The sequence below is a fragment of the Bubalus bubalis genome, chromosome 6 (assembly GCF_019923935.1).
Source record: "Bubalus bubalis isolate 160015118507 breed Murrah chromosome 6, NDDB_SH_1, whole genome shotgun sequence".
Classification (NCBI taxonomy): Eukaryota; Metazoa; Chordata; class Mammalia; order Artiodactyla; family Bovidae; genus Bubalus; species Bubalus bubalis.
The window spans coordinates 105,048,375-105,076,344 of record NC_059162.1 but is presented as its reverse complement, the minus strand read 5'-3'; the positions used below and the strand labels follow the sequence as shown (position 1 = coordinate 105,076,344).

The window sequence follows — 27,970 nt, the reverse complement described above, 5'->3', positions numbered from 1 at the left end:
CAAAAGTAAAAGTCCTTTTACTTCTTTTTTCAGTTATTGAACTCCTATGCATCCATAAAGGCCCAGTTTAAATAACCCTTGCTGCGAAACTTCTAACTCATAGGGCAGAGTTTGCAAAGAGCTCTTTGATGCTGTCATAGCAACCTCTACAGCCTCTATCATCAATGCTCAGACACACAGTCATTCGACAAATATTTTCTTTGGCACTTCTGTGTTTCCAACATATTTTGGACATTGTGAAGATATCTGAAAACAAGCCAGATGAGCCTTGTGCTATCATGGAGCTTATACCGGGTTGGGGGCTGGGGAAGAGGAACGAGTGGGGAGGGGACAATAAACACAAGACCAGTTAGGCTCTGAACAGTCTGTTAGAGCTTTCTGGTTTGGGCTGTCTTCCTCACCAATGGTCCTTCTCCAGTTCAAGGCCGTCTCTGTGCCTCCAGAGCGCAACTTAGGGCCTGGCAGCAACAGAATGACAGCAACTGATGAATGAGCGCATGAACAAAAACCCTTCCCTGAAAACGGGGCCTCCAGCACTGCACACATTCTTCCCTCTGCTCATTGGCTCTCACTATCACTTTCCACTTGCTGGCTGTTTTCTGTTGAGCACTGATGATATGCTAGGCAGGGGTATTTGATGGAGATTATTCTTTTAAGAAAATTTTGTGTAGGAAAATACATCTAAAGCTTGGTATTTAGATGAATTAAATCTCATTTCATCTTCACATCCTCATTAGGTAGATATTCTCATTAGTGAGAAACTGAGGCTCAAAGAGGTTGAGAAATTATCCAAGGGCACCAACTGGTTGAGTGGAGCCAGATGCTCCATGAAGCCTCTCATCTCAGTGGGCTCAGCCCCACGGGTCATCCCCTCTTTTCCTACAGAGAATGGAAGTCCCTGCCTCCCAATTCCTGCGTCGGGACCTAGCCTTTATCCCACTGCTCCAGCCATCTATAGGCCTCTGTAAGGTGGCGCTGACCTCGCAGGAGGAGAGGACCCCAGGGTGGAGGGCCAGGCAAGTACCTGGTCACATGAGCAACTTGGGCCTGGCCTCCGCAGGGCCCTCAGAGCCAGACTGGCCGTGGTACCCAGCTTGGGTACTGGGCCACTACCATGAGGGGATAAGAAGACAGCAGGCTGGCGTTCAGGAGGGGAGAACCTGAGCTGGGCCCCAGCTGCTCCAGGCTGGGCTGAGCTCCTCAGGCTGGCCGGTGCTGAGGAGAGGTCTGAAATGGAGCTCAGCCCCATCACCTCTTGGGCTCCCAAGCCCTGTGCCCTTCTCTTTCAGCGAAGGTCTACGGGACAGAAGCTTTCTAAGATACTGAATGTGTCGAAATGTCTTTTATTTTGCCCTTTGTTTAAACGACCGTTTGGCAGCGTGTGGGATTCTAGGTTCACAATTACTTGCCTTCAGCACTCTGAAGACACTATTCCATTGTCTTTTGGCATCTGTTGTTGCTGATGAGATGCTTATTGTCAAGTCAATTATTGGACCTTTGCAGACAGGCTATCTTTTCTTTCTGGTGGCTTTTAGAATTTCATTATTATTCTTGTTATATTACACTTTGGTGACAAGGTGTCTAGATATAGTTTTTTTTTTTCTTTTTTCCATGTATATTTTTTGTAACAGTTTTGTTTTCAAAAATATCTTATGAGGCAGTCTGGGACTTTTAAATCTAGAAATTCATGTCTTATTTCTGGAAAGAACTTAGTCACTCTTTCCAGTATCTTTTTCTGAAAGCAATAATATATATGCTAGAGTTTCTCATTCAATTTTCTTTGTCTCATTTCTTTCATATGTCTAATTGTTTTATCATTTTGTGCTTCATTTTGGAGGATTTCTTCAGTTCTAGCTTCTAATTCACTTATTCTCTCTTCAGCTGTATTTATTCTACTAACCCATCTATTGAATGTTGGTGAATTTAATTCATTTCTAAAATTTATGATAACTATTCATAACTGCTACATGTTTCTGTCTGATATCTTCCTATTCTTATTTTATGGATGCTATTCCTCCCTTTATCTTCATAACGATCTTAACTATATTAAACTTCCTTTCAGATTGTTCCATTATGTCTAGGTCTTTAAATATGAATCCTCCCATGAGAGAGGTATCTCTCAAGATAGTGTATTTCTTATATGTTGTGGTTTATCCTTGAGATAGCTATTTTCAGTACATTTTCCTGACTGTACCCTGGGATTTGGAGGCCACTCTATGATATCCTTGTGGCTCAGCTGGTAAAGAATCCGCCTGCAATGCAGGAGACCTGGGTTCAATCCCTGGGTTGGGAAGATCCCCTGGAGAAGAGAAAAGCTACCCACTCCAGTATTCTGGCCTGGAGAATTCCATGGGGTTGCAAAGAGTCAGATATGACTGAGCCACTTTCACTTTCACTATGGTATTACCTCTCAGCTGTATCTGCCCAAGCCTTGTAGAAGTACACTAGCCCCAAACTAGCTCTTATATGTGTCTTTTTGGATTTTTGCGTGGCATGAATATCAGATCCTGAGTCCATATCCATGTGGATGGGCTTAAGGTATCCTAATCCTATGGGCATTCTTCCTTCCCAAAGCCAGGTCAGGTGGCTAACAGGCAGAGATAATTTAGTCCTGTTTATGGCAGGCAGCACTTCCCCAGGCCAAGCACTAAGTGTGGAGCCTGACTCTAGTGGGGTCTACAGGTGTGCGTCCCACCCCATTGCAATGCAGAATCCCTCCTCAGAGGTACAGCTTCAACTCCTGCTCACCACTGGACTTTACTCTCATTTACTGGCCTTAGAGATTTCGCATTCTTGCTTTTAAACATGGATATGTGTTTTTGTTTTTATATTTCTTTAAGGGGGAGGGACTTTAATAAAGTGTTCCATCAAGTTTGACCAATCAAGTCCTCTCTAGGCCTCCCATCCCCATCACTGAGCCCCCGTTCTCCTCTCTGAACCTCTACATCTCTCACCCAGTCTCATCCCTTTTCGGAGCCCCCTTCCCTGACACTGCATCTGCCATCCCTACTGTTCATGTCCTCTTCCTCCCTAAATCCTCCTTCAAGTTTCCTGACCATGGGAGAGGAGAGAAGGAAAGCTTTCCCCACTGCATTCTCAGCAACTCATAAAAATCCTTCCCCCTCATTTTCCAATGAACTCCACTGTCCCATTGGCTCTCACTAAGAACACGGAGCCTGCCCACAGGGCTACGGTGGTGTTGTCCTCTGCATGGTCTTCTAGGAGTTGGGGTCACGGAGGAAAAATCCTGAAGGCCGAGGAGAAGTAGCACAAGGAGGGATGGCTTTGACCTTCATTCCCGCACCCCCTCACCCTCAGTGTCTCCTCCTGGTGGGCCCCCCCCTCCCCCCGCCGCCCCAGCCCTGAGGATCAATGGGGGTTCACTTTCACTGAGTTCAGTGACACTGCTCCCTCCCCACTTCCTGTGGCTCTGAGCTGACTGGCCCAGAAGACCAGCGGGGTCTGGGCTAGGGACAGCTCAGTGGCACACCCAGAGCTGGGAGAGAAACTCCCCAGACCCCTCCAGCACCTCTACCTGCCAGGTGGCCTCAGTCTCTTATCCTCTCTGGGAAAAGGAAGCAGGCCTGATCTTTCTCTCACTTCCTCCTCCCACTGTCAGTGGAGGTGGATCCCTGGAGGTCAATAGGGTCACCCCCTGAGAACCCTCCATTCCTACTAGAAAGACTTCCCACGAGGAGAAGGGCTGCTAGGAGGAGGGAATTCTCACAGCATCTCCTGGCCCCATCCGAACACATGCCTGAAAAACCGTAAGATCGGTGGTTCACATTTGTGCAGCTCCCTGCACAGCTGTGACTTTTTCATGTATTGTTGCATTTAGTCCTCCTGATAGCCAGAGAAACTGGGTCAGAGGTGAAGTGCCCCAGGGCACCAGCTAGTCCAAAGGTAGAATCAGGAAGCCCAGACTTGACCTGTTGCTCAGTGCTCTTTCTACCGCTCCCCACAGCCCCCCACTGCCAACCTCTCTCAGTACTGGTGCCTCCAACTCCCCTTCCTGAGCTCTCTCCTACAGAGCCCCAGCCTCTGAGGCATGCCTAGGCTCAGCCCCCGCCAGGCTCCCTGTTTCCTATCAGGCCGAATCGGACACTTCAGCCCCCCATCCAAGGTCCCTTGTGTCCCCCTCATCAAGCTTGCTCTCCCCCACCATGTTCTGTAAATCCTCCCCTTTCCCAATCCACCCCTCACCTACACACACATTCACTACAGCACAGGGGTATTTACTAGGCAAGACTCTTCACCGAGTCTCAGTCTCCTTGTCTGTAAAATGGGGGTGTGAATAGTATTACCTCAGAGGCTGCTGGGGTGCTGAAACAGACGATACAAGTAAGGCATCCTACATGGAGTTCTGGGCCTCCTTCATGCGACCTGCAGGTATTACTTGTTGCACCTCTCAGCACCTCTCCAAGTCCTCCCAACCCCATCCCCAAGAAGGTTCCAACTCTGCCACTGCCAGTGGACACCACGCCTTATCTGACTTCTAGCAACACTTAGATATATAAGAAAACCCAAATGGTTTCTGGGGTGTGGAGAGAGAAGAGGAGGAGGTCTGGTGGGTGTGACCTCGACCCCCTTCACCCCGACTCAACCCAAGCACCTCTGCTTCAATGCTCTTTACACACTGGGGTGCTACCTTAAGATTCTGTCCATAAAAAAGGATTCTATTGTTAATAAAGCCTGAGACCCACTGGCTTAAAACCTTCTTCCTACTCCAGAAAGGAATCTGCACCCTTGGGTTGACCTGAAGTTGTCAGTCAAGGACAGGCTTGAACCTGGCCCCGTAATGAAGGTCCCTACCACTTCTAGACCACAACCTTTTCAGACCTGGGAGTCTCAACCCCTGGCAGAAATAAGTCCTAAAGAACAGAGATTGGGGCATCTATGGTTCCCCTCAGCACTGATCTCAGTACCCAGGGCACAGTGGGTGGTGCCGGCCAGGGGAGAGAACAGGTCACAGGCAGTTCTGGATACTGGCTGTGTATCCTTAGGTGAGTCCCTGCATCTCTCTGAGCCTCAGCTTTCTTACATGCAAAGGGCTGCTCTGGTTCCAGCAGAAGCAGGACCTGGCACAGTCGGTGCTCAGCAAATGGGAGCTCTCTCCCTGCTCACCCTTCCTCTCAATCAATACTTGCTCCATTGATGGATGAAAGTGACAATGATGAATTACAGAAGATCCTGGAGCCCTGCCCCTTCTTGTGGACAGTTGGGGAACCCGAAGCCCAGAGCCAGGCATGGACTTGCCCAGGTGGGACAGTGAGCGAATCAGGGCAGAGCAGAATGTCTTCCGGGCAGTGTTACTGGGAAGAGATGTGGGGGTTTGGGGGGGTGAGTGGGAAGGAAGCTGCTGAGGGTGGGGTGAAGGGAGCAGATGGGAGAGAGGGTGGGAGGAGGGTGGGAAACCACAGCCTGTCCCCCTCCCTCACCTCCAGCAGGAGGCTGACTGAGAGCGCCTGAGACAGCTGCGGGCTCAGAAAAGTGTCTTAGTCACTAAAGGCTGCGCTGGAGAAAGGCCCTCCTTCCGGTCATACTCATGTCCTGGAATCCGCATGGGGCAGGAAGGCCACTGGGTGACCCTCAGAGTGACCACCTGTCCTCTCTGCAGTGGACTGTCTCCTCTGCTTCCTTCACTTTCCCATGTGTGGGTGATCATGCATGTGCATGCGTGCACACACACACTAAGCTTTGCCTACGTCCTCCTAGAACCATCATCCCCATCCCCCACTCCTTAGGAAAAGTTTCATGACTCTCCACTTCATTTATTAGTATTATTATTTGTCATTGCCACACAGCATGTGGGATCTCACTTCCCCAACCAGGGACTGAACCGGGCCATGACAGTAAAAGTCCAAAATCCTAACCACTAGGCCACCAGGAAACTCTCACATGACTCTGCACTTTAAAAAGCGGGGGGCCTGTCCCCCTACATGTGCTTCTGCAGGAGACACAGGCCTCTGGGCCCCAAGAAACTTCTTCCTGAGATCTACCTTCCATCCGTCTAGCTACAGTCACAGTCTCCTTCTTCCTCTTGCTGCCTCTGAGAGGCTCATCTGGAGCTGGAGTTGGGAGAGGATGGGAGACCCTCTCCCGACAGGGCTCCTCACAAATTGGAAGAAAGCCGTGGCATCCAGAGGTGATGCCACACTTGATGCTCGGCTTTCCCAAAACAGACTCAATTTCAGCTCTTCTGGATGTTGATGAAGAAGTGAAGTGAAAGTCGCTCAGTTGTGTCTGACTCTTTGCAACCCCATGGACTGTACAGTCCATGGAATTCTCCAGGCTGGAATACTGGAGTGGGTAGTCTTTCCCTTCTCCAGGGGATCTTCCCAACCCAGGGATCGAACCCAGGTCTCCCGCATTGTGGGTGGATTCTTTACCACCTGAGCCACGGGGAAGCACAAAGGAAGGGGTTTGATGAGCGTGTGTTCAAGTGCCATTTCTGCCACAGAAGAAGAGCCTCAAAAAGACCCCAGGAAACCCCCTAGATCCCTCAAAACTGCCTTCCTTCCCACCATTCAAGTCCCCGGACCTTAGTCTTACCCCCAGGGCCCCTGATTGGGGAAGCACAGTCAGGTCTGTAAAGGTAGTGCTGCATATCTAAGGGATGCAGCTTCAGCTCATGGAGAGAGGAGGGGTTAACCTAGCTTCAGCAGTGCAGCCATAGCTGGGCCCTGGGGTCCAGAACCCTTTCCCAGCTACCAGGGAGGAAGAGGCATAACCTGCCCCGGGGGCACCAGGCTCTGGCCCCAGGGACAGCCAGAGAGATTCAGGTTAGACCCCCAAAGGCAGCCCCTGTTTTGCAGAGGGAAAAGGGTCACTGTTGGGGAAGGGGTGCAAGCCGACTGCCAAGCCCAGTCGGGGACCCCCAGTTCCCTGCAGCCCCCTCCTTGCCCGCCAGCAGCTCTGTCTCTCTCCCTCTCTCTCTTTCCCCCACTGGTGCTCAGCAGATCAATGCTGCCTTTGCTGACAGCTGAGAATCGAGCTCTCCTTCCCGCCCCCTCTGCCGCCCCTCCCGCTCGGCTTCGTCCCCCGAGATCCTCCCGGAGGAACCGGGAAGAGTTTGCTGCGGAAGCGCTTCACCCTGGGGCAGGGCCTGCGGAGGGAGCGGCTGGTGGGGCCGAAGCTTTGGTCTGGGGAAGAGGAAGGAGGATGGGGAAACACAAAGGACCACCGCGGGCGGGACCAAGGGGGGCTAACGGGAACGAAAGGGCCTCCCCCGAAGCTAGAGAGAGTAGGTCAGGCACCAAGAACTTTCTAGCGGGGAAAAGTCTCGCCGTTTTGGGGTGGGATTCTGTAAACCTTTGCGAGGGGGTCGGGGGGAGACCGTCTGGTCTCCGTGGAGGTTCAGAGCCCACCTCCTAGCACCCGTGTGCCCTGAACCGTGCCCTGACCCGGAGGAGAGGCAAGGTTGCGCTTCAGACCGGCTTGGTGCGGAGCAGGGCCCTCTGATCCGAGGAGACTTTGGGAGCAGCGTGGCCTAAGCGGGGCTCTTCCCGCAGCCTGAAGAAGGGAAGGGCAGAGGTGCGGTGGGTGAGAGGGAAAGCAGACACACCTGAGCCACACAGTGCTACGCGCGCAGGCCGTCCAGGCAGGAGCGCGCCCCGCCACACACTGCGCGGGCACGCTTAACACACCTCGCACCACGCGCACCGGGCACAGCCGACGGGGCACACCTCGGGACACTGCCACCCTCAGCGGGCGGGACCCTGCACACCCATCCACCTCGTGCCCCCGCCCCGCCCCTCCTGACTCAACCCCACCAGCTCGAGGAGCCACAGCCACCCACTCGGCACACACAGCGGGCACGTCTGCATCCACTCGCACCTAAACTCCGCGGGACGCGCGTCCCCCGCCGCGGCAGCGACTCCTCGTTCCGGCGACCACACCGGAGGCGTCCCGCCCGCCCCCAGCCCGGCCTTCGGGTCCACGCAGCCCCGCGAAGCCCGGCGCGCGGCTCGCACCCGCAGGCCGGCCGGCCCCCGCGCTGCCCCCGGGGGCCGCCGCCACGCGGTCGGGTCCCCGCCCCGACTCGGCTGCCTGCGCGGCGGGGGCGTCCTCCCGCCGCCTCCCCGCGCGTCCCCTCCCTCCTCGCGGCTTCGCCGGCTCGCTCGCTCCCTCCCGATTTGGGAAGGCGGCCTCGGGGCGGGCGGGGGCGGCGGGGGCGGGGCGGGGCGGGGGAGGCTGACATGTGAGCGGCGCGCCGGCGGCAGGTGGAAAGGCGAGCGGCATGGAGCGCGTAATAAGAGAGTTGGAGTCGGAAAGAGCCGCCCCAGTCGCCGGGGAAGCGGGCGGTCAGCGCGGGCTCAGTCGGCCCCCCGACTCCGAGCGCCCGCCCCCGGCCCCGGAGCGGCCCCGGCCCGACCCCTAACCCCCGCCGACCGCGCCCGCCCCGGGCCGCCCCGCCGGCCCCGGGTCCGAGCCATGCGCCGCTGAGCGCCCCGCGCGCGTCCCCGCTCCGGATCGGACCCGGGCCCCGGCCCCTTCCCGCCCGGCGCCGCCCATGGCCGAGGCCCCCCCGCGCCGGCTCGGCCTGGTCCCCCCGCCCGGGGACGCCCCCCGCGCCGAGCTGGTGGCGCTCACGGCGGTGCAGAGCGAGCGGGGCGAGGCGGGCGGGGGCGGCTCCCCGCGTCGCCTGGGCCTCCTGGGCAGCCCCCTGCCGCAGGGCGCACCCCTCCCAGGACCAGGCTCGGGCTCGGGCTCCGCCTGTGGCCAGCGCTCCTCCGCCGCGCACAAGCGCTACCGCCGCCTGCAGAACTGGGTCTACAACGTGCTAGAGCGACCCCGCGGCTGGGCCTTCGTCTACCACGTCTTCATGTGAGTTTGCGACCCCGAGTCCCCGGCCGCGCCCTCGCGCTGCCGCCCCGCGCGGCCCCTGCTGGAGCCTGGGCCCTGATGGGGACGGCCGCCCCGCCCTGGCTCCGCCTCCTGTCCCCCAGCCCCGCGGCCGGCCGACCCTCATCGCTCTGCCCCCAGACCTGAGCCCGATTTCTGATCCCCCTCAGCCTGATCCTAATTCCCGCTCTCCAAGTCCTAACCCTTGCCTGACCTGGCTTCTGACCTCCCGCATCTCAACTTCTTATTTCCAGCCTTTCTCCAACCCCTGCTCCTCTGTTCCAAGTACTCCCCACGTCCTGCTTATTGTCCCCCATCTCTCTCCAATCTGGAGCCACTAAAGTGTGGCTCCCTCTTTTCTCTTCCTCACTTCTGTCTCCCCGTGTCCCAGACACAGAGGACCCTTTGGCCCTCCCACACTGTCACTCTCTCCACAGCTCTGTAGCTGCTGTAGGTTCCTACCTGGGCTCGCCCCAGAGATGTCCCTCTCCAGGGACGACCTCCACCCCACCCCAGCACTGGCCCCCAATTATAGGTGTTTGGGAGTCCCCTTGAGCCACCAGAGTTCTGACACTGGCATGTGCTGACTTCTGCGAGTCTTCACTCAGTCTTCCCTTCCACCCTCAACTTCCCCGTGGCAGCCTTGAGCCATGCCGCCTGCCCTGTGGGCTCGGCCAGCTAGCCTGCCCAGCTCCCGGGCCGCACCAGGGAGCGCCAGGCCTGGCTCTGAGCACCCCCAGGGGAAAAGAAAGAGGAGAGGGGTAGGTTTGGAAACACTCAGGCTGCGGGCCCCCTCCTCCCCTTCACCAGGCTCCTACAACTTTCAAAAACACTGACCCTTCTTGGATGTAAAGAGTGAATTTTGGCAGCTTAGAGCTCTGTCTTGGGGGACGGCCTGGCCCAGCCGGGAACATGAGAGGCCCAGCAGATATCAGTTGAAAGACTGGGCCTGTCGCTCGGACGCTCAAAGGTGCCCGAGAGAGAGACCTCTGGTCCCTGGAAACTGTGCCGATATGAATCCCTTATTGCTGCCCCCAGAGAGGGCCTTGTGGTCTTAGGGTCTCCAGGGTGGTCCCCTTGCCTGTCCACTGGACTATCCTACAGTCCTTCTGCCTGACTGTCCTTCTGCCAGAGAGAGTCTCTGTCTGTGTGTGAGTTGTCCTGTGTCTCCGTCTCTCCTTCTGCTAGTCTGTCTTCACCCCTCTGTTGACCTGTCCAGTTATCTGTGTGCCTGTCTGTCCATCTGCCTATCCACCTGACTCTCACTCTTCTGCTCGTCTGTTTCCACCTGTCTTTGGTCTGTCTTTCTGCCTGACCCACTGCTGCCCGCTTGCCTGCCTCTGCCGAGTCCTAACTGGCCCACAGAATTTCCGACGGGAGGGGAGGAAATGCTGGCAAAGGAGCCCCCTGACCACATGGAAGGTAGAGGAAGGGCGCTCTTTCAGCCTGCATATTCCCTTTTTTGCACCTCGGCGCCAGCCTGCGGGGATGACAGCCACGGCTTGGTGCAGGGACCTCGGGGTGGGCCAGGTGGGGGTGGGGCAGAGAGTTGAGATTGCTCTAGACATGAGGTCAGACTTAGGGTCAGGGTCAGTGGTTAGGAGTAGCCCAATCCCCAGTGCCCATTGGGAGGGCCTGGGTGAATTTTTCGCTGCAGAGAGCGCTGTTGGAGTGCTGCGGGTTCTGTGCTGGGGTAGCAGGGACAGTGGGATCGGGCATGAGGGGCAGGGGACTGCAAATTAAGAGCCTCTGCATTGAGATCCCCTTGCCCACCCTACAGCCTGGGTGCTCTCGGAGCCTGAAACACTCCGCGGGCTCCACTTGGGAAATGACTTTTCCAAGGCAAGGCTGGGCCTAGGGAAAGCGCTAGGGCTCTGAGGTGGGGGTCTTTAGTCCCCAGGCCTGGCCTCTCAGCCCCTGTAAAGGTCACTGGGGGTGAAGGACCCGCCTCATGTCCTCTGGCCAACACTGTCTTCCCCTCCTCTGGAGGGGCCGCTCCTTCCTCTCCAGGAGCTAAATCTGCTGATACCTTTGCCCCACATCCTGCCCTTTCTGGATGCCAGGAATGCCCTGGCCAGGGCCAGGCTGGTTCTGACCACTTGTCCCTGGGAGCCCAAGGCTGAGGCATCTCTCGGGAGCTCTGGGAGATGAAAGGCGGCATGAAAATGTCCGGATGTTTGGGGATCTCGGGGAACTGGTCATTCATCTTAGAGGTCAGGGGTTGCTGAGGGGTCAGGAACCCCACCTCTTGCATGCTGTGCAGTCTTGGGCTGATCGCCACAGGTCTCTGAGCTTTAGATCTCTGGGCCATCAGAGTGGGGAGAAACCCCAGCCTTGTGGGCTTTCGACTTGGATGAGCAATGGGTGGGAAGGACATTGGTGAGCGGCAGGGGCCTGCGGGAACGTGAGGGATGGATGGTATTATTGGGCTTGGGGGAGGGGGCTGCTTGGGAGGCCTCTCCTGTTCTTGAGAAGCTCCAGATGGGGGTCACTCCCTGCAGGGTCTTGGGCGAGCCAGGAAGTGCTTCCTACCTTTGGACTTCGACCCTGATTGTTCCACTTTTGGTCAAAATCCTTCCCCCATCCCCAGTGACCCTCACAGGCAGCCCAAACGAGGGGAGTCCAGGGTGCACAGGTAGCTAGGACCCCCTTGCGGGAGACGTGGGCCCTGGTGGGAGAGGCCCCAGCAGGGAAACCTCTGGGAGAAAGACTCAGAGAGGAGGGAATGGAGGTGAGCCGGCCCTTTCACCCCAGGGCACACCTTCCTCACACCTGCCAGCCAGGTGCCTCTGGGCCCCACCCAGAACCCGCACCTTCTCTGGCCCCGAGGTGTGGGTGATTGCCCAGAGGACCAGCCCTAGTTCCACCTCTTCTGCCAGAGGCTGCAGCCCCTGGGAAGTGGGAACCCGCTGACTCCTGTCTTCTCATTGAGATCCAGAAAGAGAGACTGCTGGCTCTGCGAGCCCTTCCGCCTCCCTCCAGGCCCTCGGTCCTGTCACCAAGCCCCCACTCTCCTCCCCTGGGCCCCAGTCCTTGATTTCAGCCCTCAACTCTTCACAGGCCCCGCTCTCTGAATTTTGAGAAACACCACATCACTGCCCATCCTGCTTCCGAGCCCTTGGAAGGGATCTTGGCTCCTTGCTGCCCGCTGCCAAGGGCCACGCCGGCCTCCCTTTTGAAGTCAGAGGCTGTAAGGGGCAAGTCTGAGCTGCGCTGCTGTGGGACTCTTGCAACTCCCAGCCCCCAGCTGCCCCACGAACTTTCTCTAAGTGAAGGTTTACGCTCTGTAAACATCCTCCGGCAGCCTTGTCCCTGGGGTCAGAAGCTGTGGGAATGGGGAGGGAAGGAGACAGCGGCAGCTCCCGAAGCCCTCAGCCTCCCAACCTCGGCGTCCCCCTGCCTCCCACCCTGACTGTCTGAGAAAGAACATGGCCAGCAAAGGGTGCCCAGAGCCCACCGGCCTCCCTGGGAGATGGGGCCACACATTTTGACAGCCCCATTTTGTGGATGAAAAAACCGAGGCTCTGGAGACCCATCACACAGTAGATCAGTGGCAGGTGCAAGGGCTGGAGCCGAAGACTCCTGACTCCCTGTGCAGGGTCTCCCCGCTGCTCCCCGAAGCTGCCTGGGTTGGCTCTTGAAGTTTGAACTGAAATTGCTGATCACGTGTGGATCATCAGTTATGTGCCGAGCACTGAGCTAAACGTCCTCTATAAACCACTGTCGCTGTGTCCTTCAGCAGCCCGGCAAGGTGTGTGCTGGTGTCCTCTTCGTGCTGGTGAGGAAACTGAGGCTCAGGAGAGGTCCTGCAATCAGCGTGGAGGAGCCTCAGCCCAGAGCCGGGGCTGCCCACACTGTCTTCCTCCTGCACCTCGCCTCCAGCCTGCACCCCAACCCTGGGTTGCTCAGGAGCTATGCGCCTGCGCCCTTTCCCTGTGTCCCTAGCACACAGGCAGTGGGGGGTAGGGAGGTGGGCAGTGGCAGGATTTTGTGAAACTGGATGGCAATTGCCCGGCCTCACACATGCAGTCACACTTTGGTTGTGCATGGCAACAGTTCTGCACACACACATCCCCACTATATGCCCATCGGTCTGTCTCACACACGCACTCTAGGCAACTTGGACACACCTGCCCATGGATGTCATAAGAGCACACCTAGCACACATCCAGGGCAAAGAAGTCCAATGCACAGCTGCTCCCACCTTTTCTCTGTCTTCACAGACACACGCTTGGGCCTGCGCAGGGCAGAGCCGGTCCCATCTCTTGAGTTTTCTGCCCCTGCCTGTCCACAGCTGCAGGGGTGCCCGTATGGGTCTGTGTATGTTTCTTCATCTGCCTTGGGCAGCCCCAGACCCATGTGGGAGGGTTGGCGGACTTCCTAGCACTTTGCCAGGCTTTGCTTCTCCTGAAGGGCCCTGTGGTGCACTGCTGGGTTCACTAAGTCACAGAAAGGGGCAGGCACTTGCCCAAGGTCACGTCTGATGAGTTGGTGGTAGAACTGTGCCTGGAACTGAGGCCTTCTGCCTCTTAGATCAGGACTTGAATATTTTTGTTTATTTGGCTGCACCTCACACAGGATCGTCACTGCAGCATGTGGGGTCTTTAGTTTAGTTGCAGCATGTGGGATGTAGTTCCCTGCCTAAGGATTGAACCCAGACCCCCTGTATTGGGAGCACAGAGTCTTAGCCACTGGACCACCAGGGAAGTCCCAGATCAGGATTTTAGATACTATTTTTCATCGCTCAGCTGATTAGAAAGATTGCTCCAAGAACTTGGCCCTGCAATGGCGAAAGTCTTGGGGTGTGACCCACATTTTCTGTACTGCTGTTTTTCAGTCTCAGTCCTTTAGGTTGGTCTTTGTAAGACGGGAAGTGGAGAGGCTATCCTGCTAGCCTTCCAGCCCTTCTATCTCTCTCCCTTCCCCTCCCACTCCTTTGCTCCCTCCTTTCCACATTCTCCTTGGGAGGTCACTGGAGCATGTTGGATCTCTTATTGTCTACTACCCTATCCCAGCTCCATGGTACATCTGTTTCTTCCATCGAGGAAGCCCTGCTGGATGTCTAACTTCAGTATCTGTTGCTGCAGAAATCTATATTTTCAGAATGTTGGAGCCAGGAGAGTGTCAAGAGGTGGTTGTTCTTAGGCTGATGGCAGCACTTTGAGTGGGTGATAAATTTAAAGTTCTCAGAGCCAGTCAAGGGAGCTGAAATGGCCTGGGGAACAGGGAGAGAGGAGGGCTCTGCAGACCCAGAGGAGGCCGTGTGGGGAACTTCTCCAGACTTGGAGAAGCCAGCTGGAGGTTTTCTCAGCTCCCTTCCTCCGCCCCCATGCACACCTGTGGGTCTTTTGCCAGGACCGACCTTCTTATGGGCTACGGGGCCCGGCAGGGAATTCTGAGTGTCTGACAGCTGTGGGGCTGAGATGGATGAATAGGGGGGACTTTTCATTTCTCCAGAGGTTGCCCCACCGCGGTTAAGAGTATGGGCTCCGAGTCTGCCAGATTCGGGTTCATTTCTGCTTCTACTCTTGGCAGTTATGTGTCCTTGGGCAAGTTACTTAAGCTCTCTGAGCTTCTGTTTTCTCATCAGAAAAAAATAGGACGCATAATACCTGCCTCTAGAACTGTCAGGGCCAAGTGAGGGGGAGCACCTGAGTATCACCATTATTATTATATTGTTGTTGTCATTGCGCTCCTCCCCGGGGAGAGGTTTGATGGATGTCCTTATTGGCACCGTGAGTGTATCTGGGTGTTCCCCAGGACAGAGCAGGAGCTGCATTCCCCTGGGTTGCGGGGTGAGCAGCTCCGCACGGGGAGCCTGAGGACGAGTCTCTGTGGGCGTCTGAGGAATGCTCCGAGGCACTCTCTCTGTTAACCCTCGCAGCCATTACATCAGCTGGGCACCGTTGTTATGCTCATGCCCACTCGAGGAAAGTGGGGCTGGTGAGGGGACGTCACACACCTGCCCAGGGTCCCACAGCGAGTGAGATGGTGGCTCCAGGATGCCAAGCTGGGTGCCTAGCATCTCACTGACTTCCTTCACTTGACACATAGAGTTAAAGAGCGTCAACTCTGTATCAGGTCTGGGGAGGCAGAGGGAGACAGAGCATGTCTGCCCCAGCCTGGCGGTGGTGGTGGGGGCTGTCCAGTGAGGAGGCTGTAGAGTCTGTCTGGACCACTGGGCTTTCCCGCCTCCTCTCTTGGGGGCTCCCAGAGAGGGTGGAGGTGTGTGCGTGTCCGCATGTGTACAAAGAGGAGGGCATCCATGAGAGTGTTCCTGCACAGCTGAGGTCAAACCCTGCAGCTAGCCTGGCCCCAGGCAGGCAGAAGTGGGGTTGTGGAACCCAGGGGCATGGGCAGGGAGGGGAGGGCCACCCCCAACTCTCTCCTGAGCTTGCTGTTCTGTGGATAGGCACAGGGCCTCCCCAAGGAGATTGAGAGTTCTCGGTCCCAACACTTGCTGGGAGGATGCCTGCCCCCTACTCCACCCCAGCCCCTGAGCCTCACTGTCCCCCTCTGTAAAATGGGGCTAAATGGGAAAGTGGGCTGGTAAGGGCTGCCTGGCACAGTGGGACTCTGGATGAATGGGAGGAGCCGCTGTCTCAGACCTTCAGCCTTGTAGGGTGCAGGGTGGTGGGAGTTCTCCAGCACATTCTCCCTGAGCCCCCCCCACTCCGAGGAGTGGGCCACACTGAGAAGGGCACTCAAAAGACTGCCTGCCTCCAGCGGGGACCCTGAGGGGCTGGGGAGAGGGTGCTGATCAGACTTCTGGGGCCCCTATAAAGCCCCCACTGCAGGACTCCAGGTTTTCTGGGCAACTTTTGTCACTCCGGCAGGATCTGCCTGCCCTGGGGGTTGGCACCTGGGCGGGTAGTGAGAATGGGAGGGGCAGCCCCAGGCAGCAGACTAATTGAGCTGGGAATCCGTGGGCAGTGCCTGAGGGAGGGAGGCGAGGGAGCAGGGATTCAGCGATTCCTTCCTTTCTGAGATTTGGGGAGCGGTGGGTGGAGTGGGGTCTCCAGCCCAGGGGCCCTCCCTAATCCCTACAGGCAAATCTGGGGAAGGCTTTCTCCTGAGACCCCTCAGACATCCAGGCCAGGCAGCTGGGGAAGTGGTGGAGGGGAGCTGGAGATAAATGGAAGTGCTTCCCACTGAAGCAGGTGAGATGGAGGTCAGACAGCAGGAAGGACTGACTGCTCCACACCAGGAGGCAGAGTAAGATTCCCTGGGGTACCCTTTCCAATGCTGGGGAGCCCATCTCAGGCTGGGTTGGACAAGATTTACTCTGCTTATTGTCCCCATCAAGCAGTGGCCCCTCACAATGTGATGGAAGGAGAGTGGATGGAGCTGCTTGAGCCCCTCTGTTGGGGGCGGGGGAGGAACAGATCAGGCACCCTTGAGCGTTTAGGGAGGGTGGCCACAGGCTACCTCTCTTCCATCCTTGCTTCCCCACTGCTCCTCCCTGGGAGCCTCAGGCCCGTCTAGGTCACTGTCTTTGGGTTTATTTTTTGCTGGGCTCGGCTGTCCCCTGGGAGGGGAGGGGTAGGGAGAGAAAAAGGGAGAAGGAACTGCTCTGTCAGCACAATCCCGGCGCCTCTGCTCCTGCCCTGCCTGGCCCGGCTGCCACCCTCTTCTGGAAGGACCCGGCCCTGGGGACAATGGGGCCCCAGACCTGCGTGGGACCACCTTCCCTGGGGCAAGACCAGCAGGTCTGGAACAGGCCTTTCTCCCCTCACCCTTCCTCCTGCCGCAGAGCATCAAAAGCAGAAGGGCCTCTGAGCTCAAGCAGGTCATGGCTTCACTTCACAGTTGGGGAAACTGAGGCCAGGAGGAAGAATCCAGCACACCTGGGGCCTTCTTACCTCCCCTCCGCAGTAGATGAGAGTCGTGCTAGAGTTGCTGAGAACAGAGGGAAGCTGCCTGCCAGTTCCACCCTGTCCTCTGAGAGTTGGGGTCAGTCCCTGATTTCATTTACTCATCTAATCTTCCAGCCTCTTGGGGGCTGGTAACCATCTGGTGGGAGAGACACAGGATGGGGGAGGAACATATGAACCATGCCTCTCCCCCCAACCCCATGCCCTTTGTCTTCCTTTTTGTTGAAAAATAAATTAGCCCCATTTTACAGATAGGGAAAGTAAGGCCCAAAGTCAATATAGCTAATAAGTTGTTGAAACAGGATTTGAACCCAGGATGTGGCTCCTGGGATGTTGCCCTGCTGCCTTCTTGCTCGCACAGGCCCTTCCCTTGGGCTCTTCCCAGGGTTCTGTCAGCTGCCTCCTCCTTCTGCTCCTTGAATATCGGGGCTCCTGGGGCTCTGTCCTGGGTCCTCCTCTCCATGTACAATTTCTGTGTGGGTGAGCGTGTGTCTCACATACTCCCCTGACTTGGGGGGGTGGTCACCTCTGTGATGACAGCCTCCCACTCTGCAGTTTCATCCCTAAGATTCCTGTGGACCCCTTGCCTCTTCATCCCCAAGGAACCTCAGGCTTGGCATTTGTCTCCAGATCTCCCCTCCCCTCCCCAGCAGTGACTTCTCTACCCCTAGGGCCCAAGTCAGGTAGCCCTTTCTCAAGCATCCTTGGCTCCTCGCCTAAGAAACAGCTTGGAGTGCGCCCAGGTGTGCCTTTAATACTCCAGATGCTTTTCCTTCTGCCTCAAACTCCCTCCCCTCTCCCGCCCACCCCATCATCTAGAGAACTCCTATCTTTCCTTCAAATCCCAGTTTGAACCACCACTTCTTCTTGGAATCACTGCATGCTCCACCTGAAGCTTGACTGGGGGCCCTTCAGAGACCCCTGAGCTCTACTCACCCACCCTTGTGTGTTCTGGGCTCCTCTCGGTGGTGGGGGTTGACCACAGTTCTGGGTTGGTAATCAGTGAATGTTTGCTGAGCCAGGGAATGAAGGTGACATTGAGGCAGGCTGTAAGGATGAGAAGGGTTTTGCTGATTAGAGAGGAGTAGAAAAAGGACCCCTAGGTCCTCTGGGTGCAGGCAGTGAGCTGGAAACGCTTGTGATTTTTGTCCTGAACGCGCTCCAGGTGGTGGCAACAGCTAGAGAAAAGGCTTTGAGGTGGTTCTCTGCCCCTCTACCCTCTTCGCCCCAGGATCTGCAGAGTCTGGTGCGTCCAAGGCCCCGCGGGTCAGGCTATAAAGTTGCGCTTTACCCTGTGGATGACGGAGAGCCATAGGCAGGTCGGTGAGGCACCACTGGCTGGGAGCCCAGGCTTGATTGATCTCTTCTCAGAACTAGGGCTCTGCAAACACGAGACCAGTTAGCTCCCCAGGTACTGCTATGTGGCAGCACTATGCATGTTCCCATTTTGCAGATAGGAAACCGAGGCTCAGAAGGCGGGAATCATGTGCACCAAGTGACACGACTTGGTGGAGTCAGGATTCAAGCCCGTGTTTGTGACTCCCAAGCCCAAGCTCCGAAGGAGTCTCACATGCGTCAGCAGACCCGGGCTTTTTTCAGTGACCTCAGGCAAAGCTGAGAGAACTAAGGACAACGTGGTGACTTTTTCATAAAGCTAAACTTATTCCATTTAAAGGACTGTCATTTAGTCTGAGATTATGTCCTTTCTCTTATGAAATGATGGGCCTGGGAATTTTTTAAAGAATGTCCTTACTTGGCAAAATAAAAAAGTTGACAACCTCATGCAGTCCCTAAATTGTTTTTGAAAATTCTACCCGTGCGTGAAATCCCTGAGTCTGGGCGCCATCCTGCCTCCTCCGGCCTGAGCATTGGGACCAGAAGTGGGAGGAGTCCAGGTAGGAAAGGAAGGATTAGAGGGCCGGGGGGGCTGTCAGTCTGCCCTGTCTATTTCTCCTGGGCCTCGGGGCCAGCCTGCCCTGGAATACAACGAGGACCAGCCCAGGGCTCTTGCCAAGACTGGTCTGCACGGAGGATGGGGCAGGTCACCCAGGATCAGGGCTTGCCCCTCAGTTAAAGGAACACTGAAACCAGAGTCGGCAGGCTGGGGATCGGTGCCCACCTCTGCTTCTTAAAGGCTGTGTAACCTCAGGCAGGTGACTCAACCTTGCTCAGGCTCTTGCTTCCCATCATCCATGGAGAAGGACAATTATCATCTCTGCCTGCCCCCAGCGTCAAGTGCCTCATGGACTATGAAGTGCTGTGAGGAACAGAGGGCCTCCCGTGCCTCTACCCTCCCTGCTCCCCAGCACACGCTCCCTTTTCTCACCCTGGCCTGAAGAGCGTGTATTCCAGACTGGCAATTCCTCTCCTCAGGAGCCCCTGCAGAGTAGTTGGAGGCCTGGGGGCAAGGTGGGGGGGTTCTCTATGACAACCTTACTGGGGCCAGGCTGAGAGGCCCAGAGTTCTAACGGTTTTCATATACTAATGAGTTTCATAGTCTAACTTGTATGGGGTATGGTGCCAGATATGGGGTATTTTTCACATGCTACTGTACTTCATTTAATCCTTTTCAGAGCCCTTGGACGTAGGCACTGTCATTACACTATTGTGTAGAGGAGGATGCTGTTCTGTGCTTATCGCTCAGTTGTGTCCGACTCTTTGTGACCCTATGGACTGTAGCCCGCCAGGCTCCTCTGTCTATGGGGATTCTCCAGGCAGGAATACTGCAGTGGGTTGCCATGCCCTCCTCCAGGGGATCTTCCCAACCCAGGAATCGAACCAGGGTCTCCTGCATTGCAGGCAGATTCTTTACCAGCTGAGCTACCAGGGAAGTCCGTAGGAAGGGATACTGAAGCTTAAATGGTCAGCATGTGCCCTGTCATGCAGCCACTAAGCGGTGAGTATCCAGGAGGACCGACTTGAAGCCTGAGTGGGAGGGCCTCTGTGATGTGAGAAGGTGGAAGCAGGTTCACTGGGCCCCAGTGGGCGAGCCAGGGTGGAGGACAATTACAGTATACACGGGGAGTGTGGTTTGGGCTGGGAAAGCAAGACACACCGTCTCGCTGGGTAACTTCAGGCAGTTACCTCCCTCTCTGAGGTTCAGCCTCCCCTGTTGCTGGACCTCTCAATAATAATAAAGGTAATAAGAGCCCATGCTTGTGGAGGACCTGCTGTGTGCTGACACTGCTCTGAGGACTTGCTGGTTTTTCTTTCACTTTTTCAGTGACCAGAGGAGGTAGGTTGTATGGTTATGCCCATTTTTCAGATGAGGAGGCTGAGGCACAGAGAGGTTGAGTAACTTGCGTGAGTATAGGTTGTGGGGCCAGGAGTCAGTCAAACCCCAGAATTTAGCTCTGGAGGCCGTCATCTTTCCCACCAGATTATTCCTAACTGGGAGCTTCCCTGATGGCTCAGGCAACCCACTCCAGTATTTTTGCCTGGAGAATCCCATGGCGGGCTACAGTCCCTGGGGTTGCAAAGAGTCGGACACGACTGAGTGACTGAGCACGCACATGCATACCTAACTGGCCCCGATGGGCCTGCCTGCTGGGAAGCTGCTGCGAGGACCAGCTGAGCTTTAAAGTTCAGGTTCTGTCTCCACCCCAGTTCTACACTTTCTTGCTTTTTCATTTGGGAAGCCTTGCATGGCAGTCCTTGAGGGGCCAGGCCCTATCCCAAGAGCTGGGGACAGAGCAATGAATCTGACTCTCCCCTGCTCCCTGGCAGGAGATGTGCCAGGCCGCTGGCAGCTGTCTGGGTGGAATCCTGTGGGGGCCCAGCTCAGAGGAGCCGAACCCAGCCCCAAACTGGCGGTGACTGGGAAGGCTTCCCAGAGGAAGAGGTTTCAGCGGAGACCTGAAACGTGAGGAGTCAGAGTCAACCAGGCAAAGAGGAGGAGGGAATAGCATTCTGGGCTGAGGGACTAGCATGGGCAAAGCCCTGAGGTGGGGCTGAACATGACCTTTGCAAAGAACTGAGAGAGGGCAGGAGAGTGGGAGCCTGGACGGGGCGGGAGGTGTGCAGACGAGAGGCTGGAGCGTGAGTGAGGCCAGGCTGAGAACTGCAGGCTGAGGAGCCGAGACTTCTTGGAGGAGACTGGGTTCGGGAAAGAATTGGGGACAGGAGTGCCATGGGCGAATTGGTGTCTGAGAAACGCCCCTCTGGGTCTAGCAAGGGGAGCAGACTCCCGTGGGGAGCTCTGGGGCTGCCACCCGCCTGGCCTGTCTTTCCCTCTGCCTTCCCCTCACGGCCCAGCCATCTGAGCGGTTCCTCTGGAGCTGCCCACTAACCCTGCCAGGGCCGGGCTGGACCTGGCCTGAAGCCCTAGAGTTTTTGCCTGTATGGAAAGTTCAGCTGCTTATGCAAAGCCTGGCCTGGGGGAAGGTGTGTGTGAATGAGTGGAGGGAGGCCTTGGAAGCAGAGTGGGTAGGTGCAGGCTCTGATGGGGGTCTGTGGGGGTCCCCAGAACAGTGATCTTAGAACAGCCCTACAAGAGCACCCGGGTTTAGTCCAGTGGATGGTGGGGTACCCGGGGGAAAGGGGCAGAGCCCACAAGGCCTAGTCTGTTGAACTCCTTGCTCCCTGTCTGCCAGTTAGGGTGTGGAAATCACTGACCCCACCCAGCCCCCTCAGTCTACTGATGCAGAAACTGAGGCCCAGAAGAGGGCATGCAACAAACTTAGACTAGCGGCAGAGCACAGGCTTAGCCCAAGAGTCCCGATTGTCCCCCGATTTATCAATAATAAAGAGCCAGTGCAAACCTCTCAGCAGCGCTGGCCTGGGCTCACGTCCCCTCTGTGTGGTCTTGGGCAGGTCTCCTCACATCTCTGAGCTTCGGCCTCGGGGTCCAAAATGCTACCTCATACTGGGAAGAGCATCACCTCTCCCATTTGAGGCTTTAAGGCATGCCTGACCCATCATGCTGCTGCTGCTGCTAAGTCGCATCAGTCGTGTCCGACTCTGTGCGACCCCATAGACGGTAGCCCACAAGGCTCCCCCATCCCTGGGATTCTCCTGGCAAGAACACTGGAGTGGGTTGCCATTCTCCAATGCATTATGGGGCTTAATCAATGTTTACTCAATGAATCTCACTGAATTCTCACAGTGCTGGAGGAAGATATTTATTACACTGTTTTTATACTGAGGCCCAGGAAGGAGAAGTGACTTGTCCAAGGGCATTCAGCTGAGAAGTGGCTGATATGAGGCTGGAGCCCAGGTGTCTGGGCACCTGTCTAGGACCTCTGATTGACACAGCTCCTATTTTGAGCTCTCAGTGAAAAGCAGCTGGTGTCCCAAGCAAGCTCCATCCGTTGGTTGGCCACAGTGTGTGTGTGTGTGTGTGTGTGTGTGTGTGTGTGTGTGTATGTGTGTGAAGTTAGGCTGGCTGACAGGCTGGAACTCAGCTCGCATCAACCCCTGTGCTTCTGTGCTTAGGCCAGGCTGCAGCTGCTACCCCATGGGGAAGGGACCTTTCCACTTGCCCTCCTGCATCAAGGTTTTTTTCTCGTGGCCTGCCTAGCTGGAGAGAAGAGCTGGTCATGGCATGACTAACAGGGCACCTGCCAGCCCCTCCCACGCTGGAGTCTGGCCATCTAATGCCCTGCACATGACAGGCATGGGGTGGGCACAGGGTGGGGAGAGGGATTTGTACTTTTCTAATCCAGGGGCTGCAGCCCTCTTCCGTCTTGGCCAGGGCCGTGGGAGAGGTTTGTCCCTGGCCGCCACCCCTCCATGCCCAGCAGCCCCAGCTCAAATCCCTGGCAAGCGCCCGGCTCCTCTGCTTGGGGCCTCCCCTTGCTCTGCCCATGCTCCCCGCCCCACCCCCACACCAACTGAGGCCGAGTTGGGATCTATGGGGGCAGATGCTGGGGTGTCTGTGACTGGTGGAGATGCAGCGCCATGCAGCATCTGGGGCTCAAGGATGGGGCAATGGCAGGGAGGTTTGGGGCCCAGGCTGGGGCAGAGTTAGGGAGAGGACCTGACAGGGTGCAGAGTTTTGAGTGTTTGGGGCTAATGCTGGGCCACCCCTTCCTGGAGAAATTTGGCTACAAGTCAGGGAGGCAAATGTGTGGGCCGTGCCCCCCCTCCCCCGCCTTGCTGGGCGGTAAACACAGCCGTCTCCCAGGAGACGGGCCCAAACATCTCGGCCCCCCACGGTTATTTATACCAGGACTCCCTCTCCTTCTCAGGCCTGTTCTGGCCTCTCAATCCACTCCTGAGCTGAGCGTTCTGAGTGGAGGGTCCAGCCCCTGTCAAGGCAGGAGGGCCCAGCAGCAGGCCTGCTTAAACCCCACTAGGGACTGGGCACTCACCACCTCCCAGTGGCATGTCTGCTAGAGGCACTGGGTCTTATTGATCAGAAATGTGCTCATGAAGGCCAGGGCCTGTGGAGGAAGCGGGAGTCCTGGGATGGAGCTCTGCCTTTGTTCTAAACTGCAGTATGACTGTGGTCCCTGTAACCTCAGCTTCCCCACAGTTCAGCAGGGGGAAAGGGTCCTGATGGTGCAAGCTTTTAAGCAGTAGACCTGGTTCTTTAAAGGAAATGTGACACAGGAGTACAATATACAAATACATTAAAGCTGAGCTGCTCTGGGTGAAATCAAGGGTTGGGGTCCAGACTTCTGCCCACTCAGCCTCTATGGCCCTGCATGCCACCAACCTGGAGCCTATGCATGACCCTCCTTATTCTAGAACACACTTCAGGGGACCCTGGAGTTCCCGTTTCAGGGCTAGCACAGGCCTCTTTACTGGTTCACCAGCCCAAGGTCCAGTGTTGTGTGAGTGCTCCTAGCATCAAGAGCAAATGTTTGCAGCCAGTGTAGATCAGAGCAGGCTTGAGCCGCCACAGGAATGTACCTGAGGCCCTTCCAGTGAGGAATGAGCCCAGTGTGGGAGGAGAAGAGGGCACACCAGGGGCTGGGCACTGGAGGGGAGCAGGGGCTGGCTGTCCCCTCTCTGCCAGATTCTAGCATGGGACACCAAGGAGTCAACGATTTTAAACTCAAACCTAGCCTTCCAGATCGGTACGAAGGTGAATATGTCAGGAAGGATAGAACGTATTTTATTTAACAGCTTGTTGGCTTATAGTGTGTGGGTCTCCATTTGTACTCTTTCCCAGTCCCACCAGTGTTCAAAATGGACTTGCATTGGCTCTCCCTCCATCCACACCCACCTCTGTAGGAACCCCAAGGTGCCCTTATCCAGAAATCTCAGGCTGCAGAGGACAGTGGGAAATTCCTGACTCACGGATGCTCAAGGCCCTGGAGACCTGGGTCTTCTTGTTTCCTTCCAGATACTGTCTGAGCTTCTACTTGGCTAGCCTGGGAGATGTGGAAGAGTCATACTGGGACTCTTTACCGGCTTTACCCTTGATGGATAGATCCTAATGAGCTGTTGTTGGTGGGTTAGGAGTGGACAGAGGTAGAAACTGTCTCTGCACAAAGGGATCCTGGGGTCCTCAGAGGGGGCCAGGAATCCCAACCAGGGGCTGGGCTAGTATTCCTCAAAGCAGATCAGGGATTCTTGGGGGAAAAGGGGGACCATCCTGAGAAGAGGAGAGAACACGAAAGTCACCAAGGTGGAAATAGGGTATGGAAGGGTGGAGTGTGGGCAATGCCTAGTGTGTGTACAGCCTCAAACTCTGGGCTGAGAACCTCAGGTGGAGGTAAATCATGGAGGGGTACTCAGACTGCAAGGGTAATTGAACTGGGGTGAGGATGGGGATGGAGTGGAGTCATGGTGGTCAGTGAAGAGGGAAGAAGGGAGGAGGAATGAGGTGAGTGCTTGGCAGGACAGGAGTGAGGGGCTGGGAAGAAAGAGTTGGTCTCAACTTTGCCTTCTGGAACCTCCTCTCCTGTGTCCTCCTTTGCTCTCTCTTGGTTCCTGCCTCTTTCTCTCACCATTCTGCTGGGGAGAGGAGCACCTCTTCCTATACCCATCTCCCCAGATAGGTGGCAAGTGGAAGCCCACAGCTGTGTAAGAGGGAACCTGTTCATTCATTCATTCACTCAACCAATATTTATTGATAATCTGCTCATGCACCAAGCCCTGTGTGAGGTGTGGGAAAGATAGTGGTGAACAAGACAGAGAAGTTGCTTCATTCATGGAGCTTACATCATGGGGGGCTGGGGCCTAGAAACTATATCTTTCCCTGATGTTCCCCCTCTGGCTCTTTGGCCCATGCCCTTGGATGCCTAGGAGTGGGGCCTCTCTCCATTACCCACTCATTCATTCCAGCTCACCTGGCATTAGCACCCATCTTCAGAACATTGAGGAGGGGGGTTCAATAACCATGGTCCCAACCCCAGGGACCACCCATCTCCATGATGACCCTGGGGCCTGGGGGCAGCACCCGGGCTCAGGCCCTAGTCTTTTTCACTTACCTGTGACTTTGAGCCCCTCACAAGAAATTTCCTGGCCTCAGTTCTTTATCATGTGGGGCTTTGGGAAGTCCCAAAGAGGCTAGGGGAGGGAAAGACCTATTAGCTCCAGTGTTCCCCATTGGTAGACAGCTCCTTTGGCTGTGGGTAGAGGTGGAGAAGTGCCAAGGGCTCAATATCATCATCATTATTAACCAAGATAATAATAGCTACTGTCTACTGTGTTCACTGTGGCCAGCCTCATGGTTCCTCTCATTTAATTTAGTCCTCACGACCAGCTCCCTATGGTCCGTGTATCTTCCCTCCCCATTTGCCAGATGAGGAAACTGAGTCTCTGTAAGGTGACATGCGTGGTTTGATCAGTTCACCCGCGAACCTATCTGACTCTGGGAGCCCTTGAGGATGGCGCGATGAGGGTGCTGCTTGGCACCGGGCTGCCCCTCCTGGGCACTCAGCTTCAAGAATAGTAACCCAGCCCTAGTGCCTCCCCCCACCCTCCTCGGGGGCTGGCACCACCCTGAGTCTGGGCACTGGGTCCGACAACACTGGCCAGAGCAGTACCAGGGGCCCGATCAGTCCAGGACCCGATTTAGGGGCCTTGGCACCTCTGGGTCCCGGGGCTCTCAGTGCCCAGCAAGCGGCCTTAGTGGGTGGGCTAGCCGTGGGCAGTCAGGGTGTCGCGCCCCCTTTTCGGCCCCCGTCCATGGGGACGCGGCGGCACCTTCACACTTTCCGCTTGGCCCGCTGCTCGCCTTTCAGGCCGCAGCGTTTTCAATTGTTAATTTGGAAACGGAAAAAGAAGCCGGCGGGGCGGGGGAGGCCGCAGGGAGGTAACCTGAGCCTGAGCGCCGCCCGCGCCCCTCCCGCGAGCGGTGCTGAGTGTCGGCGACGCCCCGTCCCTTCCAGGGACCTCTGGAGCCCCGCCCACCACCGCGCCCCGCCCCTTCCAGTAGCTCCTCCCCGCACCGACAAGGCCCGGTCAGCCCCGCGGACCCCGGAGCGGGAAGGAAGGGAGGGAGGCCGTGCCGAGGGAGGAGTCCCTCCGGAACCCTCCTTGCCAGGAACCCCTCCTTCTCCCTAGGAGCCCCGCCTGCTGTCAGCCTCCTCCGTGTCCCGAAGTGAACCCAAGTCTTTCTGCAACCCCTCAGGGCGGGATTCAAGCGAGCCAGATCCCTGCCTCCAAGCTGCCGTAAGAGGGATCAATTGGCCCCATTAGACAGACGGAGAAACTGAGTCCCAGAGAGAGACAGTTCACTTGCTCAAAGTCATGCAGCCAAGGCTGAGTTCTTGAGCCTGGTAGGGGTTCGTTTCTTTTGGTTCTCAAATGTGTAGAGTTCTGTCCTCCTCAGGAGAGGAGGGGACGCCAGGACTAGAGGTGCAATCTGTCCCCTTCCCCCGACCTCTTTCCTCTTTCTGTGGTTAATGAGCTTTTGGAAGTCCTGCTTTGATCTACCCTGACTCCTCCTTGCTATCATTCAATTATAGAGGAGTTTTGGAGGTTGAAGGGCTTCCCTGGTGGCTCAGATGGTAAAGAATCTGCCTGTAATGGGGGAGACCCAGGTTAGATCCCTGGGTTGGGAAGATGCTCTGGAGAGGGGAATGACTACCCACTCCAGTATTCTTGCCTGAAGAATCCCGTGGACAGAGGAACCTGGTGGGCTAAGTCCATGGAGTCACAAAGAGTTAGATACCACTGAGCAACTAACACACTTTGGAGGTTGAAGTAGGTCTCTCTAGACTTTCCACACACAGGAGTGCCCTGAAAATGAAATGTAAAAGACCCTCCACTTCCAGCGACTCTATAAGTCCCTTAGGATGGGCGGCTTCATTCATTTCCCATTGGGAACCCAAGATCACCAGTCCCAGATAGGTCAGCAGAAAATGGGGGCTCTTGGAGACCTTTCCTCAACCCCCTCCTCTCCCTGAGGAGTAACTGAAACAGACACAGCTTCCCACCCCCTCAGCCGAGTGGGGCAGAGACATGATGGAGAGCCTGTTGATCCAGGTTCCTAGCTCTGCCCACAGCTCTTCCTGTGCCTCCCCTTCTGCTGCCCCCAACCCTGACCCCTTTCTCGGAACCACCGTGCAGGCCCTTGCCTTTTAGGGGACTCTGAATCAGTCGGAACCTCTCCCCTTAGAACCCGAGGAATCTGAGGGGTTGTCTGCAGACGTACTTCCAGCCTAAAGCCTAAGATCCTCCTCGCCGTCCCTCCATCTTGACTGTGGAACAGGCCAGTGTCACTCAGCAAGCCTTTCCCAGCTGTCCAAGCCCATTGGAGCCAGTCTTGCTGGATTCGGTCTGGCTGGTACTGGATTTGGGGTTCCCACCCTGAGCATGGCTCTCAGAGCAGCAGCTGTAACCAACAGCCCCAGGTGTGGCCTGAAAGTTTGCATGCTGCTTTGCTTTTAGCAGCAAAGGCATCTGAACGCTCCTCTCCCATCATTCCCCCTCAGCCTCCCACTGGGTGAGATCCTCAATGGCTGAGTCTGCAGGACTCCCCAGGTCATCCTCCCCAGGGGGCCCAGCCCTCCCCGAAGCTCCTGTTCTACCCTGTCAGCTCTTAGTGCCCTCTGCTCTGGGAGTGCTGAGAACCAAGTGGCGGGGACTCAGCTCTCTCCCCACTTTTGACTCTTCCCTCCCTCCCCTCTTCCCCCTTTGCACAAGTTCTGCTGATTCAGAGGACAGAAGCTTCTTAGAGGTGACCCTGACCCCTGCCTGGCTCAAGCAGCTGGAGGCCTGTGTAATCCTTGAATCCAGTGCCACCCTGACACATACAGTAGGAAGCGCAGGGGCAAGTGCCAGCCTGCCACCCGGAGGAAGGAAATTTTAAGGTGGGGATGAGGGGCGGGTGCCTGGAAAGAGAAGAAAAAACA

General features: G+C 56.3%; 1 protein-coding gene and 1 long non-coding RNA gene across 4 annotated transcripts in view; both read left to right on the top strand.

Moving 5' to 3' along the window:
- The first annotated feature begins 8,178 nt into the window (after window positions 1-8,178).
- The window catches only part of KCNQ4 (potassium voltage-gated channel subfamily Q member 4), a 58,809-nt gene continuing 39,017 nt past the window's right edge, over window positions 8,179-27,970 (top strand). For 2 of the 3 annotated variants that reach the window (XM_025288991.3, XM_025288990.3), the window contains exon 1: window positions 8,182-8,826. In XM_025288991.3, the coding sequence (XP_025144776.2) occupies window positions 8,513-8,826 (314 nt within the window). In that variant the 5' untranslated portion in view covers window positions 8,182-8,512. Of the gene's footprint in view, window positions 8,827-27,970 lie in introns of all 3 variants that reach the window. The other variant, XM_025288992.3, reaches the window with a different exon arrangement.
- Window positions 8,833-24,397, top strand: LOC123334150. The gene is made up of 2 exons (XR_006551958.2): window positions 8,833-16,797; window positions 18,172-24,397. It is a non-coding gene; the product is annotated as an uncharacterized LOC123334150 (long non-coding RNA).